This window comes from Dysidea avara, chromosome 1 (genome assembly GCF_963678975.1).
Source record: "Dysidea avara chromosome 1, odDysAvar1.4, whole genome shotgun sequence".
Lineage (NCBI taxonomy): Eukaryota > Metazoa > Porifera > Demospongiae > Dictyoceratida > Dysideidae > Dysidea > Dysidea avara.
In genome coordinates this window covers 20,441,274-20,456,251 of record NC_089272.1, presented here as the reverse complement: position 1 = coordinate 20,456,251, position 14,978 = coordinate 20,441,274, and the positions used below count along the sequence as shown (strand labels likewise).

The window sequence follows — 14,978 nt, the reverse complement described above, 5'->3', positions numbered from 1 at the left end:
CTGTCAAGATTATTCTACTTTTTACGCACTTGTTATTAAATGCAAATACATAGCTTGATTGCCTTGAAATTTGGTGCAGATAAAGAGCATATAAAGGTGAATTTTCATAAAAGTTTGCTACAAATCTGATGAATATTCAGTGTCATAGACATTAAAGTGTGACCGGATTTGCGAAAAGGGGTCTTGCACACACATCCAATTCCATAAACTTGAGAGACCATAACTTGGTACTCAAGTAACATGTAAACCTGAAAGTTCACCATTGATTAACCCATGCTAGTGCTCACTTCTGAACACATTTCAAGTCAATAACCTTTTCCACTCTGAAATTACAAATCATCAAAGTTGATAAATTGGATGCGTGTGGAAGACTCCTTTCGCAATCTGGTCACAGATTGGTTTAAACAAGGCTAAAGGGTAAGCCACATGTGGAAATTGCATGAAAATTGATGTGTACACATGCAGGTTAATGGTTGTATGCATCAGTGTTTATTCTAGAGCTGTTAGGGGGGAACTTCACCCCTAAAATCTCACACTCACCCACCAAAATTGTTAGTGACTACTACACTATATACTTGTTTTAAATGACACACAAAATATCAAAATGCCCTCAGATTCAATCTCAGAGTGTTGAATATATAATTTTCCCCATGCTTAAAGTTGCAAATACAATCTCAAAAGTTCTCAGATTCAGTATTAATTTTAAACAAAATTCTAGGGTACATGTACGACTGACTTAAAAAAAATCCTATACATACTGACAGCTATTTAATATCACACAGCCCAGTTGCATAGATTAAGCTTGTTTTCTAAACAGCCCACTCAACTCTCACAAAAATTGTCCTTAAATTCTATCTCAGAAAGTGTAATTTCTAAGCCAAATTATCATGCACATGCAGCCAGCAAAGTACCCTCAGATTTAATCTGAGAAAGCCTGATTTTTAAAAAATTCCTTGTTTTAAGAATGACCTTTAACCATGAAAAATAATATTCAATCTTAAGTACTAAATGTTTTCTTGGAAGACACACCCAGATCTTTTAGTTTGCTAGTGCCTTGTGGTATCTTATGTACAATTACAGCCAATACAATGTCTCATACAAATTGCTTATTCAACAGATTCAACATATGCAGTGCACTACTAATAAAATGATTGTGCGTATGAGGTGCACATGGTTGTCCAAAATATTATATGATTGTCATCACTAATGCATCAAGCTCTACCAACCATAGGATTTGGTTACACCCAATCACATAAATCAAAATCAACACTCATGACACAGTCTTAAATTGACTAACTACAGCTAGTAGTCTGGCAACTATTTCAAATACTTTATATGTATACTTGTGAACTTGGACAAATGTAGCCAGCTATCATACAGACTCTCACATAGTCACCCCCCAAATTCCTGATTCCCCTCAAAGGAAAAATCCTAGAATAAACACTGGTATTCATGCAATTAAATAGTAAACAGTCTATAATTTCATAGACTATTTTAGAACATTCTATTAGAAGTATTCACAAAGTTTGCATTCTATAGTATTACAATGACGGTTTTTGTGTAGATCCTCCTACATATAATATGTAGATGAGTTACAAAAGTCCTTTTCACACTTGCACTTAATATTCACTAAATTGTATGCACATTTTGTCACACTTGATGTGTATTAGGCCAACAATTACTTTAATATGCATTACATTCATAATGACTTTCTATTAAGAATCCTGTGGACTTTCCAAGTACTCAGTGTTGCTCTTTGTGCTGTATTATAGCTAATTACATTATAGCTAAAAGTTTCAATGAGAACTGTCATCTTTTGTGGTTTTAATAAGTCATACAAATTGTTCAAGGGTGGATCCAGGAGCTGGCAAGGGGAGGGGCACAAACAAGTTCAGATCCACACCAGTAAAAAGGGGAAGCCACTTTGAGCACCTATATAGTAGCTATATAGCTACCTACAATCTTTTATAGTTGATGTTAATGATGCATACACATAGTAGCAAACAATTAACCACCTATCAGCAGTGTTTCACTGTTGAATTTCACCAGTTAGCTCATTGCAAAAGGTTGTGAAGTCTTAAAAGCTGTTACAAAAACTTTATGACTAAACCACATGCCAAACGATAATCATTTTTAGAGGCGCTTTCTATGCTCGAAGGTGAATTTGCAGTAAAGGGAGGATATATGTCTGCCTTTCAAACTAAAAATAATATGACAACAATTCTTGAGCAATACACTGACTTTGCTTGGCTATCAAAGTGATATAGCTCTTCCTAAAAGAAAAAAAGGAATTGAATGGCAGAGGAGGAGGGTGGGGAGGGCATTTGCCCCAAATGCCTCATGCTGGATCCACCATTGTTGTTATCCTTGCAAACAGTATAGATGTGTTGACCTATTGTCCTATTCCATATAATAATAACACAAACTAATGTTTTGCTAAAACTTTAATATGCCTAAACCTTCAAATCTTGGTTTCTTGAGAACTATAATGAACATTCCTAGGGGAAATATGATACATGCATGCAATCCATATAATTTTAACCATCGTAAACACAATGTAATTTTTTAAAAGTATATATATGTAATGTACAGAACAAATCTGCAAGAGTTTAAAGAGTTATAGTAATGAAAATGTAGATATAGATAATATAAATATGCTGTACATAAAAATAGTAAATATTCTGTTCATAAACATATTCCATAAATATCTTACTGTTGATGTGCAGGAGTAGTCAACTGCTTCAATTCCTAATGAAAGGATTTTTACATAATTACAAGTAGCTAGCTAACTATGTGACTAGATCTGCAAAAAATCATGTAAGCCTAAATTTGCAGTAAAAAGCATTCTTTGGTTTCTTTCTTTAGTACACCAAAAGGATACAAGTATTTATTTAGATCATACCCAAAGATGATAAGAATTACCATAAATTTTTACTTGCTGTTTTTCTGTATGTCCTGTGTAGAAAAAAATCTAGCTACTGGGCAACAAATTTAATGTTTACAGTAGTTAAAAGTGACTGCAATTTATTTTTCATATCATGTTGACGCTACTTTTGTAGCACTGCAATTACAATGGAACCTCTCTCATCCAGACTTGTATTAGATAATGGTATGCATAATATGTTTTGACCTTTGGAAGATAATGAGGTCTGCTAGCAGGTCCTTAAAGTGGCCAAAGACCTGCTAGCAGGTCTCTAATAATCTGGTTAGAAACCCGTTAACAAAAAGACTTCAAACATTGCAAATCTCACTTTCAATCATTGCAAATCTCACTTTCAATCATTGATTTGCTATGTTCCTCCAAGCATATTGCAGGCTAATAGTCCGCAATGGGCAACTAGTTGCCCAAGCCATACGAGTTTAACCACTATATTCCTTTAATAAACATGCCTAAAAGAATTCGATTATGGAAGGTAGAGTCTAACATGGTAGCTATGTATATTATGAGAAATGGACAAATCCAGAAATATCTGTTTATAGGGAATGTGATTTAGTAAGTGTTTACACCTCTTTTGTCGTCTAATAAACTATTGGCAAAGTTTACAATACCCTACAAGTTAAACTTCCTTGAGAAATGGTTATTTTGTATCATTTGTAATGTGGATGTGGTCCATAACTGAAACCGTGCCTGGTTTTTCACTGCTGTGGCACCATAAGCCAGAAACAACTTGTGATTATTATTATTATTATTGTGATTTTGCTGCTGAAAGACATGGATACAAACTGGGGGGTTGGTATAAAACTAAACTAGACTATAAAATACAGCAGCTGGTGTGCTGATAGGAGCTATCAGCACCCAATTATAAGTTAAGATTACAAGGGAGCAACTAAAAATTACAAGTAAACTAATTAATTAACAAAGGGGTAATTGGGGTGGAACTACACCTATGACAAGGACATACAACATGATAAGTACAGTAATTATTGTCATCAAAGTTTGAAGTGAACATGGCCCAGAAGATGTTGTTTAACTGTCTCTTTAGTGTTGCTATAGATAGATCTAGATTTAAAGGTGGCAGTACATTCCATAAACGTGGTAAACGGTTAAAATAAAAGTGGCGGGAGGAGCTGTATTTCGTATAATTATGAACTAGCTTGGAATGGGTTGATGATCTTGTAGAACTGTTGCTGTTAAAATGGACCCACTTGGAGATGTCAAAGTGTAAAGATGGATTCTTGATGGATTTAATAAAAAATAACAAGTCATTTAGTTCGTAAGTAAACATGAGGGGAAGCATCGACAACTTTAATAGTCTAGTTTTATAGGATGAAGTATAATCATTAAGAATGTACTTTGTGGCTCTCCGCTGATAATTGCATCATTATCCATACAAGCCTTGTCTTCGAACTGTAACAGTTTCTATACATCTGTTCTTCACATTGCTGTGATGCCATGGACACTCAACAACTTGTGACTTTTCTTGTTAGTTACATATTTTGCTATACCATTGCTCTCAGTTCCACTTCTAACTCTACTAAAGAAACAGCAATAAAAGCATGTTCAGTCTTCCACACTTACTGAATTTTGACAATTTTAAAACAATATATCCAATCCACACAATGACTCCACTTACATACCCATATTAAACAATTCCATCAGTCTGGGTTCTCGACCTATACTGAGCTATCTGAAATCTCTGTTGTCTGTACACACTAAATTAGTCATGTGGCTTGTAGTCTATTGATGGCAATGAAGTTTGGGTTAGATCAAAGCATGAGCCTAAAAGTTGCAGTTTATCTGTTAGGTGGTTTGTTTATTCTACTAACAATAACCACCACTTGGTTGTTAGGTGATAACACATACTTTATAGCTCAGGGGAGTGCTCTGTAGCAACTTCCTCCTTTGCCTACTAAACTGCATAGCACTAACTGATAGCAATTAGTATACTGAATTCAGTTACTTTAGCATAATAGTATGCATTTCTTAGCTATGGACATTTTTGAGATATGGACAGCAGTATGTACCAGTCTGACCAGATAAGAGGTTCCACTGTAAAAAAGTTTTGAAAGTGAAACTTAACAAGCATCAATCCTTAGATAAAGAAATTTAATTATTTTAAATGCATGATTATGTTGAACTTTTGCAGATCCAATCTGCTTATCATATAATACATCTGGCTTGTAACACATACACAAATGGATATTTTGAATCCTAAATTTTTATTACATTCAATACTTAGAATCTACAATACAGTACTACATAATCACTAGTACTGTAATGCAACAGTCACTCACTTGTTATTATGTAATACATTATTAATTTTATTGCTTCACATCAAGTGATACAGAAGGGTGTTCTACATATTTTTAATCAGTAGCACATATAACGTTGTAGCCATTTTGAGTACTATTTGGTCACATAAGTTTATGAGGTGTGATTTGCCATTGACTAGCAATCAATTGATATTTATTACAACCAGATATGTAGGATACACTACAGCAAAAATTTTATTAATGAATGTAAAGGTTTATGATGAGCTTTTGTCCTCATATTTCATAAACCACATAATAGTGCAGCCAAACAGCTATAGAAATGACAATTTTAAAGCTACTGTACTTTGTTTATAATCACCGGTGTTGGGGGTAACACATTACTTATGTACATTAACGTGTTATGTAATATTATTAACCTTTGTGGTAACTAAGCAACATAATGAAATATGCTAATAATTTAACCTACAAATATAACATGTTACTTAAGTAATGATGTTATTGTAATGGCTTGAACATTAAGTAATTTTATTGCTACTCCATGACCTGAAGTAACAAAGTTACAGTCCACCTTGCAGTTCACTGAGTAATGCATGAAGTAACGGAGCAGTAACGAAGCTTATTTCTCAAACTATTAAATGAAGTTTAGTGACCAGAGAATGCTGTTACTTTCAACATTTACACATTGTCCAAACAACATGATCATGTCACGTGATAAGATGGTAGTTATGTATGTGACAACTTATGAACTTAAGACTGTTCACACAAAGTAATAAACAGTACAGTAGTACTGTTTAAGTAGGAATTGCCCATAAAATAATGCACACTGCCTAAAATGCCACCTTTAATAAAAATCATTCTAAAAGCATCTTACATGACAAAAATCATCTTTATGGAATAATGTTAGTCCATCCAACATCAAATACAGCATTAAAAGCAAGAAAATACTTACAGGCGGTTGGCCTCCAGCCTTGCAACCATGGTCTGGCAGGCAGGCTGGCAGACGAAAATCAATTTTTTAAAATTCTATATGCCACAATAACAAACTCACCACTGTTTTGGGGTTCTGACAAGTGTGTGCCCTCTGTGCCTTGTTTTTCCTTTTATCTTCAATCAACCTGGCCGTCATCTTCTTCATACAATAAAAACATACTATGCCACATAATTATTTGAACACCTGGTAGATGCCTATAACTTCACGTTTCACGATAGGTTTGAGACCATGCCCATTAACGATCGTTGATTAATACCAATCGAGTGTGGAGACCACCTCTTACTAATCTCAAACATGATGACCACACCCATTATTGGTGTAATTTATAACAATAGCGAAAATAAGGAAAAGTGACCATGCCTCAGCCTTGGTAGGCTAGAGACTGACTTGAGATACTCTAATACTGTATCAGCAGTCACCCTAATAGAACAGTTACAGGTGTATAGCTGTATGCTAATAGCAAAAAAACTGAACAAATTTGTATATTCAAAAAACATTATTAATTTAAAATTAAAGTAAGGATCCAAGCAATAAAAGTAGTGAAACAAACGATGAATGATGGTATTACAACATACTGTGGTGGCTACTTTGGCAAGCATGCATATGAAATTTACACAAGAGATGCATCAATTTATTAACTTTCAGACTACTTTTTAGTTGCTTGTAGAGTTTCCTGCCAAGTAAGATAGAAAATCTGAGCAGTTGGATGACCAGGACAAGCAAAGTAGTATCACAAGTGCTCACAAAGGGGTGGGAGGCGGGGGTGGAGCAGTGAGCAAGAGATTATACTTGGTATAGTATGATTGAAGCTCAGACACAACATTACAGTGCTGTGCTGGCTCCTTAGTGGCTGATATGCAGCAAAAACCACACAGAAAATGTTTACATGACTCCAACCACCTGTGCACCACTGATTCTCATGAAGCCAGGTCCTTCACAAGGCCAGAAATTGTTATTCGAGCTTACCACATTACCTAGAAAAGATGTCTGTTAAAACCAGCCTTAAGTAGTTGGAGTAATACTGAGTTTCAAAACCAACAGATGGTAGTGTACCTATCCACTGGTGGTGTTGCTTTGATTTTGCTTGATGTGCAATTTGGATTTGTTTTGTAAAATATACTAGTGTATATAATATTATTATAGTAACTTCATTTTATAGGTAATATGCATATACTTTGTGTTACAAGTAATAGCTATTTAACAAGTAACAGGTTACTTTCAAAAATAACTATCCCAACACTGATAGTCACACAGAAACAAAATGTTGGCCTATGCAGCTCTAAGGATCAATGGTACAAAGCTTCCAATTTTGATATGTGACAATTAGGACACACGAAAGTGTGTTGTGCGACCAAGTACAGCTAGTGTGTATGCGTGACAGACAAGTATGTATTTTACAGGAACCAAGAAAACGCGCATTCGTAGCTCAATAGTGCCTGAACATAAATTAACCAGTTTTGCTGTGGAAACTCCTTTGGGGTAGGGTACCTCCTATTCCAAATTTGAGTTGAATCTTCCCAGCCTTCACTGAGATATGTGCCTTCAAAATTTGTCTTATTTTCTTCGTACGCATTTTTCTTCATCTGCTTCTTTTCGCTCCACTGGCTATAACTCGTGCATGCTTTAGTCGATTGACTTCAAATTTGGAGGGCAGTAAGAGCATAATGTAGCACGATTACAGCCCAATTTTCTTACAGATTGAACTAAGAATAATGGAATTATTTGTGATTTTGTACATTACAAAAGTGATTTGTTGTCACGCCTACAGGGTAATCCGCTTGACGGAATAACTTGAAAGCTGGTCGGTGCATGAAATCATAGTGCAACCTTTTGTGGCTTGAAAGTACTGAGAGTATTAGCTAAGCAGATATAAAGCAAAATCAAACATGTGAAAAAGCACAATTGAGATACTCTAATAGAATGGTCACTGAGATGTAAAAACGTGCACAATAATGTCGGAAAAATTCTCCAGGTTTCGAGCTAGGAACCTCTACACCTATATTCCCAAGCCTTTACCACTCTGCCACTGCTGTCAGTTGCTCACCTCACTTAATTTCTACATACTAGATGAAAGTTCAGGTTTACTACACTAGATAATTTGTAGAATTGTCAGTGAAAATTCTAGAACATTCTATATGTGTTGTATTGAAGTGCTCAGAAAAAAATGTGCGCTCTATTAGAGCACTACAAAAATTATGAAATTAGCATGTGTCGTGCAGACAAGTACAGCCAGTGCAGGCAGGCGACATACTCGTTTTACAGAACCGAGAAAATGCCATTTTCATGTAGCTCAATAGTGCTTGAACGATAATCATTTTTGCTGTGGAAACTTCCTCAGGATAAGACATCTCCCATGAGTTGAATCTGCCCAGCTATCTTCGCGCCTTCAAAATTCAGTTCTCCGCAGTCTTCGACGATTCCTGTAGTGAAGCGGAAAAAAGTACAAAGGCCAACCATAAGCTGGCTTTGGAACTTGCAATTACAAAAAGAAGTGATATCTACACAAAAACAGCCAAGCTGTGAAAAAAGGTGTGGCCTTAAAAAGCCTGGGTAAAAAAGTTGTGAAATCAAAAGTGGCAGCCAAGAAATGGCTGCAATGATGTTAATGCTATAAATTTTAAATGATGCATGCATTGTTAAAATTTATTAGCATTAATACACTATATCATTGCAGCCATTTCTTGGCCGCCACTTTTGATTTCACAACCTTTTACCCAGGTTTTTTAAGGCCACACCTTTTTTACAGCTTGACTGTTTTTGCACAGATAGCTACTTACAGTTTAATATGCAAGCAAAAATTGTGTGTTTTCATTTCAAACATATATAGATGCTACAAATTTATTATATGATACATATATTCTTCATGTAGGCAGTTTAATGTAGAAAGAATAGTAATTGAGATATTACCTGTTCCTTTCGTGTCTGCAATTGTTCCTGGTACTTAATCTGAGAACTTGTTAGGCGTTGCAGCTCTGAAGTATGTAACTCTTTCATCTGTAGAGGACAAAGTCAAAACAATGGAAGTAGTAAACATACAGGTGTAGCAGAATATATGCAAATAATAGAAACGACAGAAGCTAAGATACACTGTAGTGTTTCATTGACAGGAAGAACAAACGATTTTAGCACATGAGTAGTTCCACGTTCTTCTCCAAATGAGACTATTTTTACAGTGGAGTTGTACACCAGGTAGAACAGGAAACAAGCACACCCTTAAGTTGAGCAAAACTGGCCTTGATTGGAATATAACTGACTTCACTAACACTTTCTATAACTTAATGAAAGTTACATAGTTGTTAGTTAATTGTATTGTGCAGTGGTGCTCTGGGAATTATGGCAAAATGTAAACCAAAAAATGCACTGCTGCTTTTAATACTGAGATAGCAGTGGTCCACTTTTGTCTCTATCTAGGAAATATCTGCTGAGTGTAGGTTAGAGACCTAGCACAAGGATCTTCGTGGATTTTAAAAACCACGAAGATCCGAGGGAATGGTTTCTAACCAACTTAGAAAATGTATGGATTTTATATGGGCATACAGGTAAAGTCATTGTGGGACTGGGTTATATGTCATTCTGAAATCGTCACACACTGTTAAAATAATTGCGGAAGACTAAATGTGCTTTTGTCGAACTTCTGAAAAAATCGAAGCTTGCACTGCTTCCTTTCACAAGTACACAAGCCTTAGACTTGGAACCTACACAGCTGGGCAGTGATCAATAAGATCGACCCGGGTTAGCACTCGGATTAGCGGTAGCCAGTACTCACAGCAGTGTAAAGAACACATGTGTCAGAGAAGCAACGTGTGTGGATTTATACGATGGGAACGATTTGTCACAAGTTGTGTCTTTAGTGGCGCCACAGTAGTATGAAGAACAGCCAGCGTGGTTTTGAATATGGACCCCACCCACATTACACGTAGTGTAAAATAACGTTTCTACAAGGAAGCTTACCCATTTAGGTCTTTAGTATTGTTCAATAGAAGACGAAAACAGCCTTAAAACACTCTAGAAACAGATGGGCACTACATAGAATTTTCCGTGATATTTCTGGACTTCTCCATTCATCATAACAAACATATGTACAACGTTAGATTCCATAATCGAATTGTTTTGGGCAAGCCTATAAAATGAATACAGTGGTTAACTACCTGTTGGCCTGGGTGAGTGGTCATCCATTGCAGGCTATCAGCCTGAATATGCTTGGAGGGAGCATTGCAAATCAATGATCGAAAGTGAGATTTGTGATGCATTGAGGTCTTTCTGCTAGCAGGTCTCTAACCATTTAAGAACCTGCCAGCAGGTCTCTTAGTGGATTTTAAAGACCTCATTATCCTCCAAAGATCAAAGCATATTATGCATATCATTTTCTAATGTTGATTTAAAGATAGTGTCAGTATATGTTAGGTACTGTACATTACAAAATAATTTGTGCAGAAGGCAAAAATTTGCAAGGTAATCTATCAAGGAAATGAAGTTAACATGACTAATGGTCAGATCAAAGTAGCCTAAGAAATGTGGTGAGCCTGTTTAACTAATACTGTACAGCATCAGGAGGGTGATTTTGTGGGCTTAGGATTTTGGCAAGGAAAAAGATGCGGCAATTTGTTTAGCTAAAGCTAAAAAGATGAAAGGTATTTTTAAATTTTAGCTGGTGAAATGTTGTTCACTTGTCAAATGTTCCTGGTAATCTGTAACTTCTTCTTTTCATTTAGAAGCTAATAAATTTTTATGTAATACAGTTACACTTCAGACCACAAGGGTCTATGTAATTTATAGTAACTTAAAGGCCAAGTGTTGTGGTGCCTGAGCAAAGCGAAAGTGCTACTATAGGATCTGAGGGAATCACATAGATCTCAAGTAGTCTGAAGTCTAGATCCTATGTAGTTGTTGTACCTTGACACTTGTTTGTAACAGAGAAATATAGTAGAAACAACTCCACCCACAACTGTTATTATGGGTTTAAAAATTAATCCTCAGGTGGTGACATGTTTCCAGTTCTACCAATGTTAGAGCACAAAATAAACACAACAAAAGGGTCTATGTGAACACGAAATGTAATTTATACACCTCCAAAATCCACCACAAAAGAGTATAAAACAATGGATGAATCATAGGAAAGGCCTTGAATACACTATAGGATATAGTGTCAGTACATTTATACTATTATAAGAATTTCCTGCTGTGTTACAATATCTACAAACAAGTACTTGGCAAGGTTTAGTTTATGTACTTTACATTTTCACTGAGTGTACAGAGAAAGTAATGTTCTCCCTCAGCAAATGTAGCTAACAATATCATGTATTTTTATCACTGTATACTTACTGCTTGAATTTTTTCAGCACATTTCTTGGCTATTTCCACACGTAAGTGTTTCATAGAAGCTTCCATTTTTCTAACATTAAAAACACATGTGTATAAATTTGTTCAAAAACTGTACAATGTACACTTTTATACTGACTTGTCATTTTGTTTGTTTTTCCCAGCAATCTGATCACAGTAGGCATGTGTTATCATCCTTTGGTATGTGGCTAATTCTCTGTAACAGAAGTGTTATATTACTGATGCTACCTGCTAGCTATTAACTACTGGTATTACGTAAACTTATCATTATAATAAGGATGGTTTGATTTAATTCTTAAGGTGACTCTTTGTGGCAGCAAACTTTCAACCTGTATTGTACCTAACACACCTTTAAAATAAGAATAGTAATTAAAAAAAAAACAACCCTTGCAACATAAGCATAATCTGGGGATCTGCAAGTCACTACCTGTTTGCATGCAAATGAGTTTCAGTGTCAGATTCTATACATGACTTCTTGCAGGTCCCTATACTGGAATATATAGCAAATAATAATTAAGAAAATTGTAAGAGTAAAACATGGTGTACATTTTGTTCCATAATGGTAATACACACATACTCTGTGTGTTTGTTTGAACTGGATGCAGTAACTGCTATGTATTTATTCATCATGCAAATCTGTAGTGACTATTGGAGGGAGGTATAGTTCTCTGAGAGTAGCATATAAACATATATAGCCTTCAGATCTTGCAGACTTTGGGTGACAGTTAACTACATACACAAATACAGTAGCATTGTTCATAGCACTATCATACAGTAGTTGATCATGTTTGAACCAAGATTTGGCATCCATCTACATGAGCCTTCCTTCCAGACTGGCTTCTTCCAGTTTTCCACTTTAATTCAGCATCATATATAAGATGTTTCCTTAACCTATTACTTTCAACTAGAATACTACTACTAGTGTCAATTAGTAGTCTGTTCTAGAATAGCAGCAACTATTATGTATACGTATATAAGATGTGCAAAAATGTACATTCCTCTACATCATCAATTTCTAAAATTTGTTTGCACAATGTAAATACATATCTACCACTGTACAAGCTATTGTGCTTACTTTTCATGCATCTTCAACAACGTCTTAACTTGTTCTTCATGTAATGATAACAGTACAGCAGTAGTTTCATTGTATCGCTATTAAATAAATCACATAACTACTGCTCAGTAGACCTAGGTAATAAGACCACCTAACTTTTTACCTCACACCAGTTATGCCACCATAATCTGGACAATCATAATGCCAGCATAATAAGAGAACATGCAACAATACAGTAAATAATGAGCACACCACACAGCATATAGCTGCATTTTGAATTACTGCTGTGTATTAGTTGATTTTTAAATTTTGTACTATATGGAAGAAGGTCAAGATACTCTAATAGAGCAGTCAGAAATATCAATAAAATAATCAGCTCCTGAGCATTATTTTCTGATTGGATCAAACTTAGTAAGTATCAGTGTCACAATAGCGAAGCTTAATAAGAGGGTTGAATCTTTTGTATATACTAATGATTGCAAATAAACAGTTTTTTCCAGCTGATTATGTACTTCCAAAATATAAAGGTAAATTAAATTTTACATGTGGCCAGCTCTGGGAAAATTGTTCTTATCACTCAGTATCGTTTTTCACCACATACATTCATACAACAGACTAAATGAATATGTAATTAAATTTGTCACTGTCAAAATCAGCCAAAATATCTGTGGTCAGCTGTTACTGGTAGCATGTCACAGGTCCTGTGGTGAACCATGTGAGTGGTATAATGCCTTGATGGAGCTCTGACCAACTTGGGGGTAGCTGGACCTGACTGCATACATTTGTGGAATTGGATAAAAAACTGAACTAACAAATTTTAGGTCATAGTCCACCACTATGCATTCCTCCATTTTGAAAACAACATTTAGTTCTCAATGACTACAACCCCAACCACTATTCTGCTTGGACCTCATCTGATACATTTGACCTTACAATTTAAAATAGTGAAAACTTGGCTGTTAGCTACTTGTACAGTGATAAGGGAATGCTCCAGAAGGTAAGGAATTGTTGCAAATCATGAAAATTGGTAGACATACCCCAACCATTGGTGAACAACACTCTGTATGATTATAACCATCATTTCTTGATACCATTGAACAGGTGATCAGGCAGAGACATGCTTAAAAATTTTACATGTCAATTATTTCACAGCAACTAGCAAGTAGTACAGGGGCACCATCTTAAAAATGTAATAACCCCAGCTCAGCAACCCAATATGGGTAATGTTTGAATAATTTAAATTAAAAAAAATTACAATAACTGCTAACTATTTTCAAAGATAAAATTTTTGCACTTACAGTTTATAAAAGCTGGGTAAGCAATTAGTTACGTACACAGCCTAAATGCATAATTTTACCATTCCTTGTCAGCAAGTGAGGAAAAGCTACTGAAATTAATAATTGTTAATTGTGTGGTCACTGTATGTTTAAAAATATTTGTTTTGGATGAAAACTGGGTAGACTATTCAATACCACGTTCATGGTGAGAATGGAATTCCTCTCCCATAATGGGGCTCCACATTATCTTTACACACACACACACCTACCCTGTATGTGGTGTTCCCAAATCCATTAAATAGAAAGCATCATGGTGATATGAGAGCCCCATAGTGACATGTAACTACACAGTTTTTGTTCTAATGAAAAGAATAATCTCGTGCCATCTGCCAGGAAAGTGGCATGCATGTCACAAGTTTTTGTAAATATTTTTTCAAAACATTTGCTACCATTCAAAAATACCCCTTATGCAGTGTTATGTATACAATAATTATTATGTATTGTGTAGTAACTGCTTATAGCTAGTCTACAGTGTACTTTAAATCAATACTAGCTTATTGTATCTGTATCTTATTAAACACAGTATATAAGTAGCAGCTAATTGCACATCACACATGCGTAAATAACATAAAATACCTCTTCAGTAATTCTAAACTCAAGTTGTTGTAATTCTTCATCACCATGATCAGTTTGTATTATACCTCCTTCAGGAAGCTTCTTCATTTGCTTTACACAATAAACACAATAACTAAGTCAAACAGTTACTATATTCTAGTAATAGCACACATAGTGTAAGTTATCTATTCTCAGACACCATGTATACTCAGATACTCTTTCTCATAAACTGCTCAACTAAATTGCATGAAATTTGGTTGTGAATATAGCTTTCATGTAGCCCTTCTAGATCTCCAAGTTAGGGGCTAAAATCCTTTTTGGTCGCTTCACTAGAGCGTCCAAAGTTGCTGCTTGAGATCCTTAATTCACGGACAAATTTCATGCATTGTCAGACACAGCCCAGCAATCCTACACCAAATAATTTGACAACTTACTACCAACACCATCTGTTAGAGCTATGCATTGGCTATCAGCAGAGCCATAGTTT

At 35.3% G+C, this 14,978-nt stretch overlaps 1 protein-coding gene across 1 annotated transcript; it reads right to left on the bottom strand.

The window, feature by feature from the left end:
- Nucleotides 1-2,587: 2,587 nt before the first annotated feature.
- Nucleotides 2,588-14,602, bottom strand: LOC136258723 (serine/threonine-protein kinase dst2-like). Its single transcript, XM_066052071.1, has 6 exons — nt 14,513-14,602; nt 12,621-12,697; nt 11,664-11,741; nt 11,528-11,597; nt 9,113-9,199; nt 2,588-2,748 (listed from the first exon to the last, which is right to left on the bottom strand). The coding sequence occupies exons 1-6, from the start codon at nt 14,597-14,599 to the stop codon at nt 2,710-2,712; spliced, it is 438 nt and encodes a 145-aa protein (XP_065908143.1). The 5' UTR covers nt 14,600-14,602; the 3' UTR covers nt 2,588-2,709.
- Nucleotides 14,603-14,978: the final 376 nt, after the last annotated feature.